The sequence below is a fragment of the Prosopis cineraria genome, unplaced genomic scaffold, assembly GCF_029017545.1.
Source record: "Prosopis cineraria cultivar Desert tree isolate PC_DT_omini unplaced genomic scaffold, ASM2901754v1 PC9, whole genome shotgun sequence".
Taxonomy (NCBI): Eukaryota; Viridiplantae; Streptophyta; class Magnoliopsida; order Fabales; family Fabaceae; genus Prosopis; species Prosopis cineraria.
In genome coordinates this window covers 26,155,678-26,174,185 of record NW_026555340.1, presented here as the reverse complement: position 1 = coordinate 26,174,185, position 18,508 = coordinate 26,155,678, and the positions used below count along the sequence as shown (strand labels likewise).

The following is an 18,508-nucleotide window of genomic DNA, read 5'->3' as shown; positions in this document are numbered from 1 at the left end:
TTACTAAAACAAAACTAGTCATTACTTAAATTAACATTATCAAGAATATTTATAACACCTAGATTATAGTGAATCAAAAATTTACATAAGGGAAGCTATATAATTATTTGTTCTGTTCTAATCATTATTAAAAAAATAATTAATTATTTAAACTAAATTAATCATGGATATTTATAACATTTAAATTTCAATGAATTAAAAATTTTGCATGAAAAGTTGTAATTGATTGTTTCGTTTTAGTCATTATTAGAAGAAAAATTGTCATTATTTAAATTAAAATAGTAACAAATATTTATAACACTTGAATTTTAGTAAATCAAAAAATTACCTAAGAAAAATTGTAATTAGTTGTTTTGTTCTAATTACTATTAAAAGAAAAGTAATTATTATTTAAACTAAATTAGTTTTTTGTTGTTGCTAAAGTTGTTACTTTTTTTATTTTAAACTAAGAATATTTTAACTATTTTATCAAAAATATTTAATGTTAGAAAGGTCCCTAAAAAATAAAAAATAATTATAATATTTTGTAAGATTTTATTATTATTTTTATATTTTAAAAAAATTTCTATCATTTTTTCTACATATGACTTGCATTTGACTTTTATATCAAGAGAAAAGCATATTATAATAGAATGCATGGCATGGGCTATTGTGCGTGGGCTCAGCAGTTGAAAAGCCATTTATATCCGAGAGGAGTGAAGAGCAGTGAAGTCTACATGTCCAATATTAGGGGATGCTTGAAATATAATACACGCTTACATTTCTGATGTATACAATGATATTTTTTAATTTAATATGATGCAAATGCTCAATTCAGAAAAGTTGGTTGATATAAGCATTTTTCATGTTACTGTTTTGTTTTGTTTATACTTGACATGATACTCCTATGTAATTTTTTTTAGGATTTAAACCTTTGATCTCTCTCTCTCTCTCTATATATTTATCTTACAACCTGACTAGCCTTGTGTAGCTGTGTATTACTTTATTATATATGCTATTTAACCATGCATCACTAAAACTTTATATTATTCACAAACGATATCCTTTAAAGTGTTAAATTTTAATGGTAACATAATTTACTAATTAATTACTCCCCCTGATCTTAGATAAAAGCTATTTTTAACTAACTCATGTGTCTTAAGAAAAAAAATGCAATATTGTTAAATTTGTTAATAAATATCCCAAGATTTCATTTCCACCCTTAATTAAAAGAATATAAGCAGGCATCATTATTATTACTGTATCAATTTACAGAGCACTTGTTGAAAGACTCAGGAATAAAAATGGCAAGCCATTATATATTATTACATGACACTTATATTATAGACAAAAAAAATATTCTAGAAGATACCTTATAATTAGGATTAGCTAGAGAGAGTCATCAGAGAGTTGTTTGCCAATAAAATAATTAATGATATACAATTGAGTTCTGTACAAACTTAAAAATTTCATTAGGATAATTCCTTCCCAATTAAAGTAAAAAAAGATATTTATATACCTGCCACTAAATAGTAGGAATTACTCCCTTATTAAAAAATATAAGATATTTTTTTAGGGTTTGAATATCTAAAAATATAAGACATTTTTAATGTTTTAAAATGTAATAATTATGTTTTTTTAAATATTCATCATGAATAAATCACTTTATATTTAGTTTAAAGTGAAATAGTATATTAAATATGAATAAATATTAAAAAATAGTGTCAACATTTTTGAATAGAGGAAGTATGCTTTATAATTTGTTCTGAGTTGGAAATGCCAAATGAGATGCAAAATTTGCTATAGTTTCTTATGCAGTATTCCTTTTATTCCCATGTATAAGAAAAAATAATCAATTCAAATAGTTTAAAAAAAAGTTAGTTAAATATAATAATTATATCTCAAATTAAAAAAATTGAATTAAACTGTTCCTGTAATTAATAAAACAACTTTATCTAGTGAAAATAAATGTTGACTTTATGAGGGACACTTTTGAAAAAATGTGATAATACTTCTTAAAATTTATAGCTTTATTTATAAATAAAAACAAAGAGATATATGATAGTTTCTCTTATATTTAAAAATAGAGGGAGTATATGATTAATTGTCAAAAGGTTAGTTTTAATTAATTTTATTTTCTGATATATAATCTCATAGTAATTGGTTACTACCTCATCGCGAATCTGTATCATAGAGCGGTTAGACTTGCAGTTGGTTAAATAAAGATTGTAGAGTGTTTGGAAGCATGATAATGCCCTCAAGTGTGTGCACATGCCCCCCCCCCCCCCCCCGGGCGCCAAAAAAAAAAAAAAGAAAAAAGTACGTATGCACCCGTTAGTCTTGTATATCTGTCATTTTAACATGTTTTGTCATAATAAAAAAATTAGGAATTAAGATATATTTTTATCTATAAATTATTTTTTGAGAAGAATTCAGTATTATAAACTATTTGTCATAGTAATTTTACCTTTAAAGTAATTAAAATGTAATATATTTTCTTTTAAAATTAAATATCTCAATATTGACAGTTAAAAATGCTAACTAGAATTAAATTTAATAAAAGAAAATGACATCTGTTATGTCAAGTGAATTCAAGTTAAGGTTCATTTGTACTGTTTTAATTACTTCAGGGGCTAAATTGCTATAATACAAATAGTTTAAGACATTGTGCGCTCCTCAAATAATAATTTATCGGCAAAAATACACTTTAACTTAGATTTATTTGACATGATAGGTACATTTTCAGTTGAGCTTAAGTCCTAATTATCATTTTTAATGGTCAACGTTAAAATATTTAACTTCAAAGGCAAATATGCTACATTTTAATTATTTTAAATGTGAAATTGTTATGACAAATAGCTTAATACCAATGTTTTAAAACCCGGACCGGACAGCGAACCGGAAATGTCAGCGGGTCACGAGTCTCATGGTTCAACCGGTCGGACCGGCGGTCGAACCGGCTACCTAATAATTAAATAAAAAATAACATATATATATATATATATTTTAAAATATCACCCAAGTCTTTAATACAACAAGTTAGTAAAAATATACCACCACTTAAGTCTTTCAAAACACCTAAGTCATTAATACAACAAAAACACCATAATATGTTCTGGTCAAGTCATTAACATGATGCAACAAGTTCACAAGTACAACAATCTACAATCCACAAGCCAAACATTATAAGATAACTAATAATTTCATTACTTGCCAAAGATATTGGCAGATCTTTGTCAATCCACTTGATTAATCCAGGCATGGTTAGGCTCGAAAGCATCAGCATCTGAGTTGTAACTATCATCATCTTCCTGACCAAATGATCCTAAATCAATCCCTTCACCCTCTGCCACATTCACTCTTTGTTGATCATCTTCATAAACAAATACATCAAAGTAATCAAACCAGATTAAAGCATTATTAGGAGCAATATAATAAAAGTGACAGCATGTAATAAAGCTCTCAAGAAAATTCAAATTCAAACCTTCCTCTTCCTGCTGCGAAATAATAGCTCTTGGTAGTGTTTGCTCATCATAAAGGAGATCTCCTTCTATCTCATCAGCATGAAGTAAAGAAGGATCATCTTCTTCCATTACCCAATACTCAATTTTATCAATACTTTCAAAATCAACAGGATCAGTTGCTTTTCTCTTGTTAGCAACTCTAAAATACACATGACAATAGCAAATTATAAGAATTCATTCATCCAATCTTTATGAATGCAAATAAACACAAAGCTTTAAATAATATACCTATTCTTTAAGCAAAAATTGTAATGAACATATACAAGATCATTCAACCTTTGATGCTCTAATCTATTCCTTTTCTTGGAGTGTATTCTTTCAAAGACACTCCAGTTCCTTTCACAACCTAATGAAGATGCAGTTTGACTTAACAATTTAATGGCTAAGTTTTTAACATTTGGACAACTACTTCCAAAATATCGCCACCATTCATCTGCCATATTAAAGATAAAGTTAGTAGAAGAGATTTTACAGATAAAGTTGCAAGATAATAAATATAAAAGATAAATATATAAATCTTTACTTTACCAGGTCGCATTGATTTTGCAGATTCAATAGCCAATGGATGACTGAAGCTACCACTCTTTTCCTGATATTGTGTGCCTTCTTGCAAGAACTTGGTCTTATTAGAAGAGACTTTCTTATCTATAACAGTAAGATATCCTTGCATAACCTCTGGCTTTTGAGAAAAGTTTTCTTTATCATAAAGAAAGGCAGGATTAAAGACATAAGCAGCTACATGAAGATTTTGTCGGAGCTGAGAATCCCACCTTCTCTTAATAATCCTTGTGTAGGGCTTGTACAAATATTTTTTCTTCAAAAAAGTACTCTTTATAGCTTTCCTTGCCCTATACATACCATCATAGACATACCCAAGTGATGGCCTATCATCAGAATCAACAATTCTCAACAATCGGATGAGTGGTTTTACAATTTCAACAAGAATTTTACAGTCATTCCAAAATTTGTTGTCCAACACAATCATTGTGACATCCTTAGCCTTTCGATCCTTAGAGTATCTAGAGTCCATAAATGCCTTACTAGTTATCAAGGCTTGTATATCATGCTTGTGCTCATAGATATTCTTCAAAGCAATGAAAGTAGTGGCAAACCGTGTGGCCCCTGGGCGAATAATTTCTACCCAACCCTCTCTTTTCCTCAACCAAGCTAGCAAAAATGCATGGTTATATATGAATTTTGAAACCACAGATGCACGTGCTGCTAAACTAGTAACAATCTCCATCTTGCCTATGTCTGCCAAAATCAAATTTAAGCAATGGGCAGCACAAGGAGACCAGAAAATAGAAGGGTACTTGTCATTTAATAATCTCCCAGCAGCTTTATAATTAGCTGCATTATCAGTTACTAGATGAACAATATTATTCGCACCAGCAAATGCAACCATGTCCATGAATAAATTGCAAAGATTTTGAGCATCCTTAACTATATCTGAGGCATCTACAGATTTAATAAAAACAATTCCTCTAGGACAATAAATAAGAAAATTAATCAACTACCTATTTCTTTGATCTTGCCAACCATCCGCCATTATAGTACAACCAGTTTCAGCCCAAAAACTTCTGCATTCATCAACTAGTAACTGAACCTCCTTCTTCATGTCTTGCAATATTTTACTTCTCACAGCATGATAATTTGGGGCTTTATAACCAAGACCAATAGCAGCAATATCATCTACCATAGGTTGGTAGTAAATGGAATTCACAGCATTTATTGAAATACAACAATCATATAACCACCTACCAATAGCCAAATCAGCTCTATGCAAAGCTTCTTTACCTGTAAATGCACTTCTTATTCCTGGTTGTGCACCCGGGGTTGTCCTTGGGGCAAAGAACTTCTCTAAAGATTCAGATGCCTTCCTTTTTCTTGATTGAGAAGAACTTGGAACATTTGCTTCAATCACCCTTTCTTGAGACTGTGGAGGAGCCATTTCTTCCATATTTGAATCATTCCCCCCAAATAGACTATCCTCTGTTTCTGTTGGGTTATCTTGTTTTTTTGTTCTCTTTCCCTCAATCTCTTTCAAATTTTCCTCCAATCGAAAGCGAATATCATGAGGCACATTTTTACAACTAATGGCATCTCCTCTTTTCCCAGCAAGGTGCTGTTTCATTCTATTAATTCCCCCACCAGCAAATTCCTTTGCACAATACAAGCATTTTAAGCGAGGTTTGCCACCTTCCTTTTTGTTTGGTATTTGAGTGCAATGCTCCCATGTAGGATCTGATTTAGCTCTAACAGATTGAGTAGATGCAGCAGTAGATGCATGATCAGATGACGACATTTTCTACACCTAAACAAGTAAATTAACAAATTAAAAGCAGACAGACAATATGAATATAGCCTTCCTATTTTGTCAATAAACAACTCTTGAGTCTCAAATCGATTAGGACAATATGAATATAATTATAACCATATCCATAGATAAATCACAGAGCAGACAACACAGTATAAGAGTCTTGAATAATTCAGAATTCAGAAAATAAACAGCGCAGATAATAAAAAAAATGTTCATCCATCAGCATTCATACATTGCTAATTTGCTATTCAAAACCATGGCATTAGATTAAATTGGGCAGAGAGATAGATGAAGGAGCTCACCAGGACTGATAGAGAGAAAGAGAGAGCGATCAGCGATCAATGAAGAAGATGAAGAATGAAGGATGTTGAGTGTCTGACTGTCTCGGTGTGAATGCACAGTGAGGGAAAAGTCTGACTGTGAAGAAGACGAAGAAGACGAAGACGGTGAATGCACAGAAATGGCGTGAATGCACAGAGAGGGAAGAGTCCGACTGTCTCGGTGTGAATGCACAGAGAGAGAACAGAGAAGAGACCCACAGAAATGGAACCCAGACGGTCGAGATTTGAGGAGGCGATGTGCGATGAGCCGATGACTGACCAGAACGACAGAACCCACCGGCCACCGTGCGAGATAGAGAGAGAACAGAGAAGAGAAGATTGAGACAGAGACCGAGACCGAGACCGAGACCGAGACCGTGAGACGCTGATGCCTGATTTCTTTCTGACTTCTGAGTCTAGCTGCGACGGCGAGCAGGCGAGGTGGCGTGACTGTAGGGAGTGAAATCTGAAGACCGAGCTGTACCGGCTGAATCTGAAATCTGAACCTGAAACTCTGAAAGTGAAATCCGAGAGATACTGATAGATAAGGGTTTTTTTTTTAATTTTTAAAATTCCAATTTTGCCCCTCCTTTGACCCGCTTCTGACCCATTCAAACTGTTCCGGGTTCCGGTTCTTTTTCGAGTTTATAAAACCCGTCCGGTTCCAGACGAGCCAACCCAGGTCAATTGCTCATACGGGTTAATTAGTTGACCCAACCCGCTTTCTTCAACGGGCGACGGTCCGACCGGTCCGACCGTCCAGGTCAGTCCGGGTCTTCAAACCTTGCTTAATACACTAGATGCTCTTCAAAGAATAATTCAATAGCAAAAATGCACCTTAATCCAAAAATTAATAAGTTTTTAATTATACCCATATTAAATATACATTCTTTAATCATATATTTTCTCTCACCTATATGGGTTAAGATTTATTTTTGCCACATAAACCATATTTGTAGGAGTACTTTATATCCTAAACTTCTTATCATATCAATTTTGTATTTAAAGTAATTAAATTTTAGTAATGTTGCCTTGACATGAAATAGGCAAATATTGATGGTTAATTTTATTGACTCATAAATAAGTTTGATTCAACATTTGCCCATTCAATGTCAAAGACAACATTACTACGATTTAATTATTTCAACGACAACATTATTAAGACAAAAAATTTAAAAAACTAGGTGCTTCTATGAAAATAGTTTAATTAGGAGAAAAAATGGACCTCAACCCATATTTAAAACGAGTAAAAGGAAATTTTTTTTAATAAAAAGTTAATGACATGTCTCATAAATATGTTATTAATTTTTTTTCTTTATATCAATGGGGATTAGGTCTATATTAGAATGAGCCATTCCCACATAACATAATAGACTAATATTAGACTAATATTTGAATTCTTGTTGAGAAAAAAGTTTGCAATGAGTAATAAATTTTTTCCCCTCTTCATCTTATGAATAGAAGCGGTATTAGAAGTATTTAGAAATAATTGCAATGGCTATGGCCAGCAAGAGATAAGCGATCACATGTACTCCCTCCAATCTTTGTATATTAAGTGCATTCTAAAATCACAATCCAATTGACTTTATAAATAATAAAGAGATAGAATTATTTTATTTTAAACTAAAATCTTTAAATTATCACTTGAAAACAAAAGAGGTAGAAAAAATAATATTATATTATATTATTTATTTTTATTTATTTGAAGGTTATATTTAAAATTTTAATTACTTTTATATTTTATATTTTTGTTATATTGATATTAATAAAAATAATTTATAAATAAAACAGGAGGATTACCAAATATCATATACGTTATGTACGCGTGTCACACTCACACCCTCTGTCACTCTCTTATTTACATTGAAAAAGTAACATTCTCTTTCTGCAAAACTGGAATTTCCTTAGCCCATTGAAATCCCAAAACCATCTGGCTGTGTGTGTGTGTGTAGTACGGTGGACCAATCAAAGGGGAATCTTTTATATGTGATGTTACATTTAACTCTCAAATTAAGGTTTATGAAAACAACTCAATGAGACTATCAATTTTCACTTTTTCTTTCCATCAACAAGCCAAGTTTTGCCAACGTTATCTGGTACTGAGAATTCTATGCCTTTCATGCTTGAGATTTTTTTTTATCCCTCAGGATATATATTTTATAAGGTTGTAGTTTTTTACTCAATTTTTATTATTTTTTAAATAAAAATTATAATTTTTTAAATAAAATTGTAAATGAAGTTTGTTATTTTGAGAACTTATGCTTTAATAAAAGAAATTATACTTGATAAACTATAATTTTTTATTCAACTTTTACAATTCATAAAATAAAAGTTGTTTTTCTTGAAGCAAAATTTGTAATTGGGATTTGTTTTTTAATAACAAGAATTACATTTGATAATTTATGATTTTTTGTTTAATTCATATGATTTACAAAACAAAAGTTGTGATTGAAGTTTGTTATTTTCAATAGAAATAAAATAGTTTTTTCACTTTAAAATTTATTGACACATAAGTCCTTAAAAATTTTATTGAAATTATAAAATTTTAAAGGATTAAATTATATATATATATATATATATATTTTGAAGATATTTCATTATCATTTCACCAATAATCTGTAGCAATATGCGAATCATTAACAAGTATTCTGGAATATTGTCACAGAAGAAGCATCTGCTAAATGACCTAGCTAGGAATATGAAATATGCATAAAAATTAAGGGCGACGTACAACAATCTCTGAGAATTGAGAAAAACAAATTGTTTTAATAACAATATTGAGATAACCGAATAACAGCATTAATAAATTCCAATCTAGAGAGAGAGAGAGAGAGAAATAATAGTGGCTCGACATCCTCTCATGTCGATGGATTTGGTCCACACATTCATCGACCACCTGCGAGGAATAGTTACATGACATGCAGTAAGACAAAGACTACAAGTCTACAAGTTCACGGGTACAAATTGCAAATCAAAACATAACGTATATGATACATAAAGTCTCCATGATCTTTCAGCCGCTTCTTCAATCAACCAAACTCTTCAGTATCAACAGTACAAAGACATGTGAAAGACTTGCACGTAAAACTAGTAACCTAATTCATTCCTTATCAATTACAGTATCTGTCTGGTCAAAAAAATAAAAAAAAATTACAACATCTCTGTAGTCACAGTGGAACAATAATATTTCATTAATTTCTTCCTCTTATATAAATATTATATATATGTATATATAAAGTTTCCGGGTCAATGTTAGGTCATACGCATACAGGGGTTTAATTATCTCCTCACAACAATCCAAAATGTAAAGCAAAACCAACAAAACATAAGAGACTAGATTATGATTTACTAATTTAATTATTAGTCGTTACATCTTCTAGAATCTATTAGAAGCTTCTGTCTCAAATGATCGATATTAAACAAATGGTCACGCGTTTTCATTAAAATATCGAAGATGAAATTAATTATAGAATAATAGAATATAGCACGCGCAACATATATTAGTCTATTCATGTTCATTAAAACTAAAAGCAAGTGGCTGATTTGACACAAAACACAAAGCAAACATGATATAGAAGAGTTAGGGTTTGGTGTATACATACTTAACTGGGTTTAGAGGGAGCAGGTGAAACCAGGAGGGGGAGTTTTTCCGCAAGTAACGAGAAGCTGAAGAGCGAGAGGAACATAAATGTTGAGGTTCAGAAGCTTCAGCTTCAAGGTGGTGCAGAGGCACACCGCCGCTTCAAGCTCCACCAGACCTTGCAGCACCGGGCAGCACTTGTTCACCACCGGGTCTCCCAACCCTACGTGCACCAACCCGTTCAGCAGATCCACGCAAGCTCCCAGTTTCAGCGTGTCTATAGGGCACGTCGCCGGTGGTGCCGGGCACGGCGTCTTCCCACCTCCCTTGCTTGGAGTTGGTGGGTTCAGGATCGGCACTGGTGGAAGTGGAGGCAGGTCCACCGGTGGCTTAATCGGTGGAAGTTCAACCGGTGGCTTAATCGGTGGCAGTTCAACTGGTGGCTTGATCGGCGGCAGATCAACAGGTGGCTTGATCGGAGGCAGTTCCACCGGTGGCTTGATTGGCGGCAAGGCCACTGGCGGCTTAATTGGCGGGACAGTCACCGGAGGCAATGTGACTGGTGGCTTAATGGGAGGGACGGTAATCGGAGGCAAGATCCCTGGCGGCTTGACGGCGGGAGGCTTTTTGGCGGGCTTGTGCTTCTTGGGAGGCTTGCCTATGCCACAGTAGGGACAACCAAGAATGGGAGAAAAAGAAGAGACGAAGAGCATGGAAATGAAGAGAAAAGCATAGAGCTTTGAAGACTCCATGCTTGAACTTGTTCTGGTTATGTCCTCTGAAACAAGAGAGAGAGAGAGAGAGACAAGTAAGTATACAAGCTTTAGTGGAGGAAGAAGGTGATATATAGGAGAAGCAGTATAGAGTGAAGAAGGAAGCAAACAAAAAAAAAAAAAAATGGTTCAGACGAAAAGCAGATCACGTGATGATGGGCCAATATGGTGAAAATGCGAGCTGGCAAATTACCACTCTAGTTCATATGAATCATGGAATTTCATTACCATAATGTCTCGCTAATGTTATCTTAATTCTTCACCACGCACTCAACATCTATCGGCTATTGCTTTGTATTTTGGCTTCTTCTTTACTTTTACTATAACAAAATAATGGGTTTCTGATAATATAAAAGCATATATATGTATGATCAATTTAATCTCATCCCATGACACTGACAGTACCTGCTAGCTAGCTAATTAATCACAACATATATACTATTCACCTATTGTAATTATTTTTGCACCAGGTAAATACGCTGTTGATGTTTTGTAGTAGTTTTATGGAAAGGTAATGAGAGAGCAATTATTTCTCATGTTTGTATATATATAGCATAAAGAAGCAACTTCTTTTTAGAACCAGGTGATCAGGACGAGAGATTTTAGAAACTATATACTCGTACTTCGATTTCATTTTTCCCACCAAAAAGTATATATCGATTTTTTTAAAAAAATTCAATTCTATGAGAAATGAATCGAAAAATGCATGTATTTGCTTTTTTTGTGCATGATGGATATATAGAACAAGCCAGATTAGACCTGGTTAGGAAAGCATCTAATGCGTCCAGTTCAAACTCAAACTCAACAAAGAAAATGACATCAAGCTCGCAAGTTAGATGAGAGCCAAATAGTATTTTTCAAACTTGTTGGGGATTATATATATTATCAGTGTACGTAGCATGAACTGATTATTATTCCCAGGGAGCTAATGTCTTGTGTGTCATGGAGACAGATATAATATGAAATATGCGAAGTTGATTAAGATAATTAAGAATCTCACTGTTAAGATCGTGTCGACTGTTTGAATAATCTTCCCAGAAATGAAATGAAATGACAGCCAAAAAAGTGAGGAAAAAAGGAGAGAAAGTTACATATATATGTATGTATATATTCTCACGATTATTTTATAATTTTCATCTCGGAATCTAAGATAAGGTTAATAATGACTTGAGGTTGTATATGGTTGAATGATTATTAGACCTTTCATTAGAGACCAATGAAATGATATACATGGGACCCGAAATATGAAGGAACTTTTGTCTCCATCGGTCTCGGTACGTAAAATTTGTGATCCTAATATTTTTTAAGAGAAACTAACACTTGTTTTTTTTTTAATTTATAAGCAAAATTATATATCTTAATAAACATTTCTAATATTTTTTTTTTAAATTACCCCTCATCAACGGAGAGAGTGTTGCACATTAAGATTCAAGATTGAGATTTCTAGTAATTTGACAAAACTTTTAAAGAAAAAACTCTTGGCCCATGCAGTTCTCGAACCTGTGACCTTCAGGTTATCAACACAACACTCTAATCAACTGAACTAATAGGCCATTATACGACGGAAAAATCACAATAAAAATATATAAATAACAGAATGCTTCATACATTAACTGACATGGTTTGGCGGTAAAAATTTGAACAATATAATGAGAAGAATTGGAAAGTGATGGAAGCTTAATGGGGAAGAAGAAAAGAGAGAGTGATGAGAGGGATACGCCTGGCAGACTAGCTACAGCTAATGAAGAAGAAGAGGATAAAAGAAGAGTGGGTGTAGGAAAACAGTACAGGGTGGCATCCCATGTGATCAAAGAAAAGGCAAGGATAAGAAGAAAATGATGATTCTCCAGTGATGGGCTTTGATGGAGATGTATACTTCTGTCTCTCACAACTTCGCTCTATAATGCCTTCATTGCTTTGTAAGCTTCTCATTCTATGCCCATCCGTGAGTTCGTGACTCACTGCACTGCCCTTTCTTCTTCACTCTCATCATGCCATGTGATCTCTCTCTCTCTCTCTCTCTCTAAATTTATGCCGTTTTTGTTGCCTTCTAAAACTGCATGTGCACTAGTAGAATATAAGATTGAATAATATTGACCACCCCCATCCATATCATTGGAAGATATATGCATCTATGGCACAGTAAACTGTTAAGTCAATCTGTTAATTCTTCATAGTTGACACTTAAGTGGTCCTAGTCTGTTTCTTGGATCCATCTCAAGGTTTGAAAACTTTAATCTTTTCACTTCAATTTGTTCGTCTCTCACACTCCCAAGTCCAGAAAAAAAAGATGAAAAATTACTGAGTCAATCGACAAATCAACCCCCAAAAGTCACATCGAACAAGTTAACAGTTCTTCTTTCTTCTTCTTCTTCTGATGATGATGTGCAATTTGGATCACAGAATTTGTGGGCGAGAAAACTGAGAGGCCACTTAATTGCATTTTGTCGTCATGGTGGTGTCCTGTTACAGAAACATTAAATGGATGCTTCGTTGCTTAGCTTGTGGTGAGATATCTAATGGCTGAAATTTCTTCCCAGGAGGTAACGGTTCACACGTATTCACAGTGCTGTACTCTACGCATGTGAATATGGAGATATTGGAGTCTTGTGATCAAGTGGCTTTGCTTCATCCATCTCCACATAATCGGATTGTATAATACAGTACAGCCATGTATACTGGATTCCTTCTTCTTGCCACTAAACCTTACAAATTTTTCATATCAAAATATTTTGTCCACTTATTTTTGATAGGATATGTTCAAATATGGGGGGAAACCCAACATATACATATTGATTTTTCTTTTTTTTTTTTTGACCTGACATATTGAATATCATCATGCATGACAGAATGTAGAAAATTTTGATTATACTTTTTTTTGCCCTCTTTTATGTGCTTCTATCCAGTTATGCGTATGTATCTTAAGACACAGAAGCACATGTGAGGCATGTGTATACAGTGAGAATGTGTTGAGTTTAGGTGTGAGTTATATGATATGTTGAGAACATTGGTTTATGGTGAGAATTATTGAGTTTCGATGTGGGGTGTGTCAGTGTATCAGACGTTGCAACGTGAGGTGATAACTGATAAATAATAATGACAGAAATATTTGGCATTTTAAATTAGTCGAGGATTGGAGGATCATCAAGTGAGACCGACTTCTCACAAATCATAATCACAACACACTTATATAATCTGAATCTCATGATACAGAAGGATAGAAATTATAACAGATACAGCAAAAATCATGAGTTTATATATATAAATATATATAGAGAGAATCTTGAGTTCCATTGCGATTTTTTAATTTGGACAACGCTCATCTGATTCCATAAGAATATATGATGAATGCATATCTGCTGTGAATTTCACCTTGACTACCTTCTTCTCTTTATTATTCATATCCATGAAAGATTTAAGAAAGTTTTATATTGATTGTTAAGAATTTAATACAAATCTCCTCCTTTACTCGAGTTTCGAACTATAGGCAAAGTTGTAGAAGAAGATTAAAGAAAAAAACTTATAGAAATTATTGACCACGACCTCTTAGTTAATAATATTTTTAAAATTTTGATAAATGATATAGCACAATAATATATCATAATTCATGTAATTGATTTCACCTAATAAAATAAGACTTCTTGTTGTTGCACATTCTTCTCTTTATTTTTAATAAATCAATTGCCACCATCTAAATTTTAAATAAAAAGCATCTATAAGTTAGATTTGCGTTAGCTTTCTATGCTACGATATCTGTACAGAATAATTATTTATAGAAGACGAACTTCTTATTATTTAATGGTACAAACCCTAGATGCAACTCTTTTTAATTTTTTTTAAGTAATCATCTGGTGTCCGAAAGTCTAACAGTTCCAATGAATTTGAATTGAGCCAGCTCCGGAAAGGTGAAAACTCTTTCTTACAAGTTGAACTAAACTGTTGTTGGTAGATGCAACTCATTGTGTACAAAGAGTTAGTCATGTCAGTAAACGGGCCAATCTCAAACGAACAACAATGGAGCAGTGGACTTGGCGTGATAGCAGTTGTGGGAGGACTCCATCATCTTCCTGGGCTTTGTATTGTCTTTGAATACCAATTTTCGGCATTTCTTGACAAAAAGCATGATTTAGTTTTTGGGAGACATAAGAAACATACTTTACCGTTTGCAGAGGCTAACTCTTGATCTGAGATTCTAAGGGCAAAGATTGGTTCCCAACTAGAATTGTCACATACACAATAGTAAGGATTAAACTCCTCACCACTTGCTTCGATGATGAGAACTCTATACTTAACCAACTTAAGTTGGTAGAATATGATTTACTTTTATCGTAGTTGACAATATATATGAATTCTTTAAATTCATTTAGTAGATCTGAATTTCTCACAAATCACCACTTGAAAAAACACGCATGAAAAAGTACTTGCTTCCTGGTATCGTTTCTAGACTATCTTTTATTCTGATTATGTTTCCCCAGAACTACGTTTTTCCACTAACATGTAAAATTCTTATGTTCTCCGCCACAACGTTAGCATTAACTTCGATAATTTTTACATGCTTTATCTAATAATAATTGGAAAAAAAGGAAGAAGAAAAAAGAACTCTTGTTGAAAACATAAGGCATGTCCAGGCAGAGGAAATAACACGACAATAATATGTTAAGCTGCAAGAAATTTTCCACTTATTGTATTTTTTGTTAAGAAACTGAATAGTAAATACTTAAAAACAGCAGCACTTCAGCTTTTTGCATGTATCTACCCTTTTATTTGCCTTCCCTGTATATAAGAAAAATGTGGCTGCCACAGGAACTTTTATACAGAAAATATTAAGTTGGGAGAACTGAGTAAAAAATCCTTTACACCATTGTGAAATTTTTCTAAATACAGAGCCCCAGAATTAGGACAGAAGTTGAATCTTTTCAATCACTGAATCAATCAATAAATCTAATTAAAAATCATCAACAGCAAGCCAATCATTTGACTCATCTTCCGAATCCTTACCTTTAGAATGGACAGCCCCGCACCCGCCACCTCCTCTCTCTGAATTTTCACTCAGCTGAACCCAGTCGCTAGATCCATCAGGTGATGAACCCCTTGTGTCATGGGTCCTCCTATGGCCTGATGTTCTATCGGAAAGATCGCTACCATCATCTTCTAGCTCACTGAATGAGACGTCTTCCTGTTCAAAATTCGTGCAGCAGGTCAATAAAGCTATATCAGTGCATCTTCCAGCCAATTTTCGGTACTCACCTTGTCATCAATTTTTAGACCTGTTACTGCATCTTTTCTCTCGGCTGTAATATGGTTTTTCTCGGATGGAATATTTTCTCTCCCTATTATACTGTCTTCCCTCTGCTCTTGATCCGGACTTAATTGTTCACGTTCTTCCACCTGACAGTTTCTCTTCTCTTGGAGTTTCTGCAGAAGCGCATCCCTTGCTTCAACAATCTGAACACAGAAAAAAGGAAAACGTACACATGAGCCTCCATTTACGGTACATTCCTACCCAGCTTTTAGACAAGTGAAATGGAGAGAATTATTTAGAAATTTATCTTCAAGCAGATAAATCGTAGTATGGGGTGCCACAGAACAAGCTATCTGAAAATCTTAAAAACAAAACAAACAAATAGAAGGCCCTAAAATAAACAAGGGCATACAATAAAACCATTGAACATGTCTGCTACTATAGAGCTTTGCTTCCTAATGACAAACATTATTGATTATATGTACAAGAGATGTTAGGAATGCAAATATTTGTGGTCTTTTATATCACAGAAATTTACAAGGATGATAGGGATTACATATAACCGTGGAATAAAATGACTAAGCCTGACTGGTCAATGCAACTACATGCTCTCTATTCACGAAAATCAGATCAAAAAATTAAGAGTATATCTGAAGAAACATAGCTTGCCTTGGGGGTTGACAGGCACTCAAAATCATGTTGATTTAGTCTTGGAAGCAATAGCAAAAAATAGATCATCCAGAATTTTTCCACATTCATGTAACTGCAAAGATTGAGTCTAAGTGAAACCAACTCAGGCACCAGTGTTTCTATAGTCAACGCATGTTCTCTCTGAGAATTCGACATGCTGAAATCTGCCAAACCAAATCCAAATTTCTGAATTAGTGTTGACAAATATCGTTTAGATGATTAAGCAGGAAAGAAAGGAACAAAGAACAGCATATTTCGTCAGGCTTTATCTTGCTTATGCATCCAACACGAAATAGACTTGCAATGTGTATAAACTGTCTGACAAATCAAGTCACAACCAGCATTCTTACAAATACAAGAATAAATCTACGTGTCATTACATAGAAACTGCATTGAGTCAGAACTTTCATACTCCTCAAACCCCACAAGCAAAAGTTAGAATTCTCTATTATATATGGCAGAAGAAATGAGATAAAGCTTCAATCCTTTCATAAGTTTAGTTAGCTCCTTCCCTATATTGCGAGCCTATCAACTACTAGACAATTTAAAAACTTCAATTTCCCCTAGAAAAATGGGATATTGGACTTCTGAATTAAGAATTTGGGATAAAGACCAACCTTCCGCAGAAAAACTTGAAGTGGAAATGTAATTGCCAACTAACATTTATCACTATGTTGTTTACTAGAGCTAGAATTCCCAAAGCGATCTATTTAATCCCAGTAACCCCACCACCCAAGGATTATACATGTTCAATTGAAAAGGTAGGGATAGAAACCATAAACGGTAATACGGTATAATTTACAAACACGGAATCGAAGAGATACTGAAATACCATGATCGAGTGGCGAGGGAAACTCGGTCCAACACTCGGGCCGCCTAGCAATTTCTCTCACAAAACGAACAACCTCATCCGTCGTGCCCGGCACAACCCCATCATTCCGATGATCACCTTTACCATTACCATCTTCTTGATCATCATCTAAAACATGGCCCTCAGACTGCAAAAACTGAGAAGTAAGCTCGGAAATTCCAGTGAAAACTTTGTTGGAGGAGAGAAGGGAGAGCGAGCTCTTGAAGGTTCCACCGATCTCCACGAGATCGTTCCTGATCCCATCGACATCAAGACTTCTTGACGACGAGTCCACAGAATGGCCGGCGGAAGAAGAAGATGGCGGCGGAGCGAGGAAATTGGCGACGCCTCGGAGAAGAGAGGATACGTCACCTTTGAGAGCAGAGCTACCGCGGCGATCGCCGGAGGAGCTCCGCTCCGGTGAAGACGAGGATGTAACGGCTGTGTGAGGATGAGGAGATTGGAGATCGTCGTTGGATTGGAAAGTCTTGAAGATCCAAGACATCTGAATAAAGAGTAATAATGAAAATTTAGTGAATTTATGGTTAATTTTGTGTTAATGATCAGTGAGGGACTGAGGTTTGAGAATCGAAGCCAGCAAAAGGGCAAGGAAGTTTCTGGGGAAAAAGTCAGAGGAGGAGAAAGACGATGATTGGAGAGAGAATTTAATGGCAGGAGTATTTAGCTGTTTTTTTAGTAGCGTGTACTTTCTTATGTTTTTCTTTTTCCTTGTAGAATAAATATTGCTTTTGTATAAAATGTAATGTTTGTTATCAAATTTTTAATAAAATATAATTTAAAAATTATTAAGTTTGATTTTCATCTTAAAAGTGAAAGTATTTGTTGAATGATAAAGTAAAATTAAGGGTTACTTAAAAAAATTATTTTTATAAAAAATTCAATACAAAATGTATTGTTAAAATGATATGGATTTATTTTTTTTAATAAAACTTATTATTAGCTCTTTTTTATAAACAACTTTTTGAAGTAATAATTGGACATGATTCTGCCAACAATGAAATGTCAGGTGTTATTATTATAATTTTGGACATAAATTATAAAATTTATTTTTTAAAAAAAATATTATTAGAGGATAGTATTTTTGCCCCGGAATATGCCCATTATATTGCAAGGAAGTTGGCGATTTGCCTGTGGATGGATGGGTCCATCTTCTTACATTGGAAGTTAAGAAATTCTACGCCCACCATATCTATCAGTTTCAAAACTGCT

General features: G+C 33.7%; 3 protein-coding genes across 5 annotated transcripts; all 3 read right to left on the bottom strand.

The window, feature by feature from the left end:
• Window positions 1-2,843: 2,843 nt before the first annotated feature.
• Window positions 2,844-6,662, bottom strand: LOC129320986 (uncharacterized). 3 transcript variants are annotated; one of them, XM_054966700.1, is made up of 5 exons: window positions 6,126-6,662; window positions 4,032-5,817; window positions 3,732-3,936; window positions 3,190-3,642; window positions 2,844-2,943 (listed from the first exon to the last, which is right to left on the bottom strand). In XM_054966700.1, the coding sequence occupies exons 2-4, from the start codon at window positions 4,912-4,914 to the stop codon at window positions 3,216-3,218; spliced, it is 1,515 nt and encodes a 504-aa protein (XP_054822675.1). In that variant the 5' UTR covers window positions 4,915-5,817; window positions 6,126-6,662; the 3' UTR covers window positions 2,844-2,943; window positions 3,190-3,215. The 3 variants fall into 3 exon arrangements, with proteins under 3 accessions (XP_054822675.1, XP_054822676.1, XP_054822674.1); XM_054966701.1 differs by lacking the exon at window positions 2,844-2,943 and having other exon boundaries at window positions 3,003-3,352; window positions 3,464-3,642; XM_054966699.1 differs by lacking the exon at window positions 2,844-2,943 and having other exon boundaries at window positions 3,003-3,642.
• A 2,168-nt stretch (window positions 6,663-8,830) lies between these two features.
• On the bottom strand, window positions 8,831-10,549 carry LOC129319831 (36.4 kDa proline-rich protein). Its single transcript, XM_054964912.1, is given in 3 exon segments — window positions 8,831-9,039; window positions 9,746-9,772; window positions 9,774-10,549. Coding segments are annotated over 2 exon segments (729 nt in total). The 5' UTR covers window positions 10,476-10,549; the 3' UTR covers window positions 8,831-9,039.
• A 4,570-nt stretch (window positions 10,550-15,119) lies between these two features.
• Window positions 15,120-17,952, bottom strand: LOC129319351 (uncharacterized). The gene is made up of 4 exons (XM_054964397.1): window positions 17,261-17,952; window positions 16,408-16,592; window positions 15,744-15,941; window positions 15,120-15,672 (listed from the first exon to the last, which is right to left on the bottom strand). Exons 1-4 carry the CDS (start codon window positions 17,781-17,783, stop codon window positions 15,442-15,444), a joined length of 1,137 nt encoding a protein of 378 aa, XP_054820372.1. The 5' UTR covers window positions 17,784-17,952; the 3' UTR covers window positions 15,120-15,441.
• Between the last annotated feature and the right edge of the window lie 556 nt (window positions 17,953-18,508).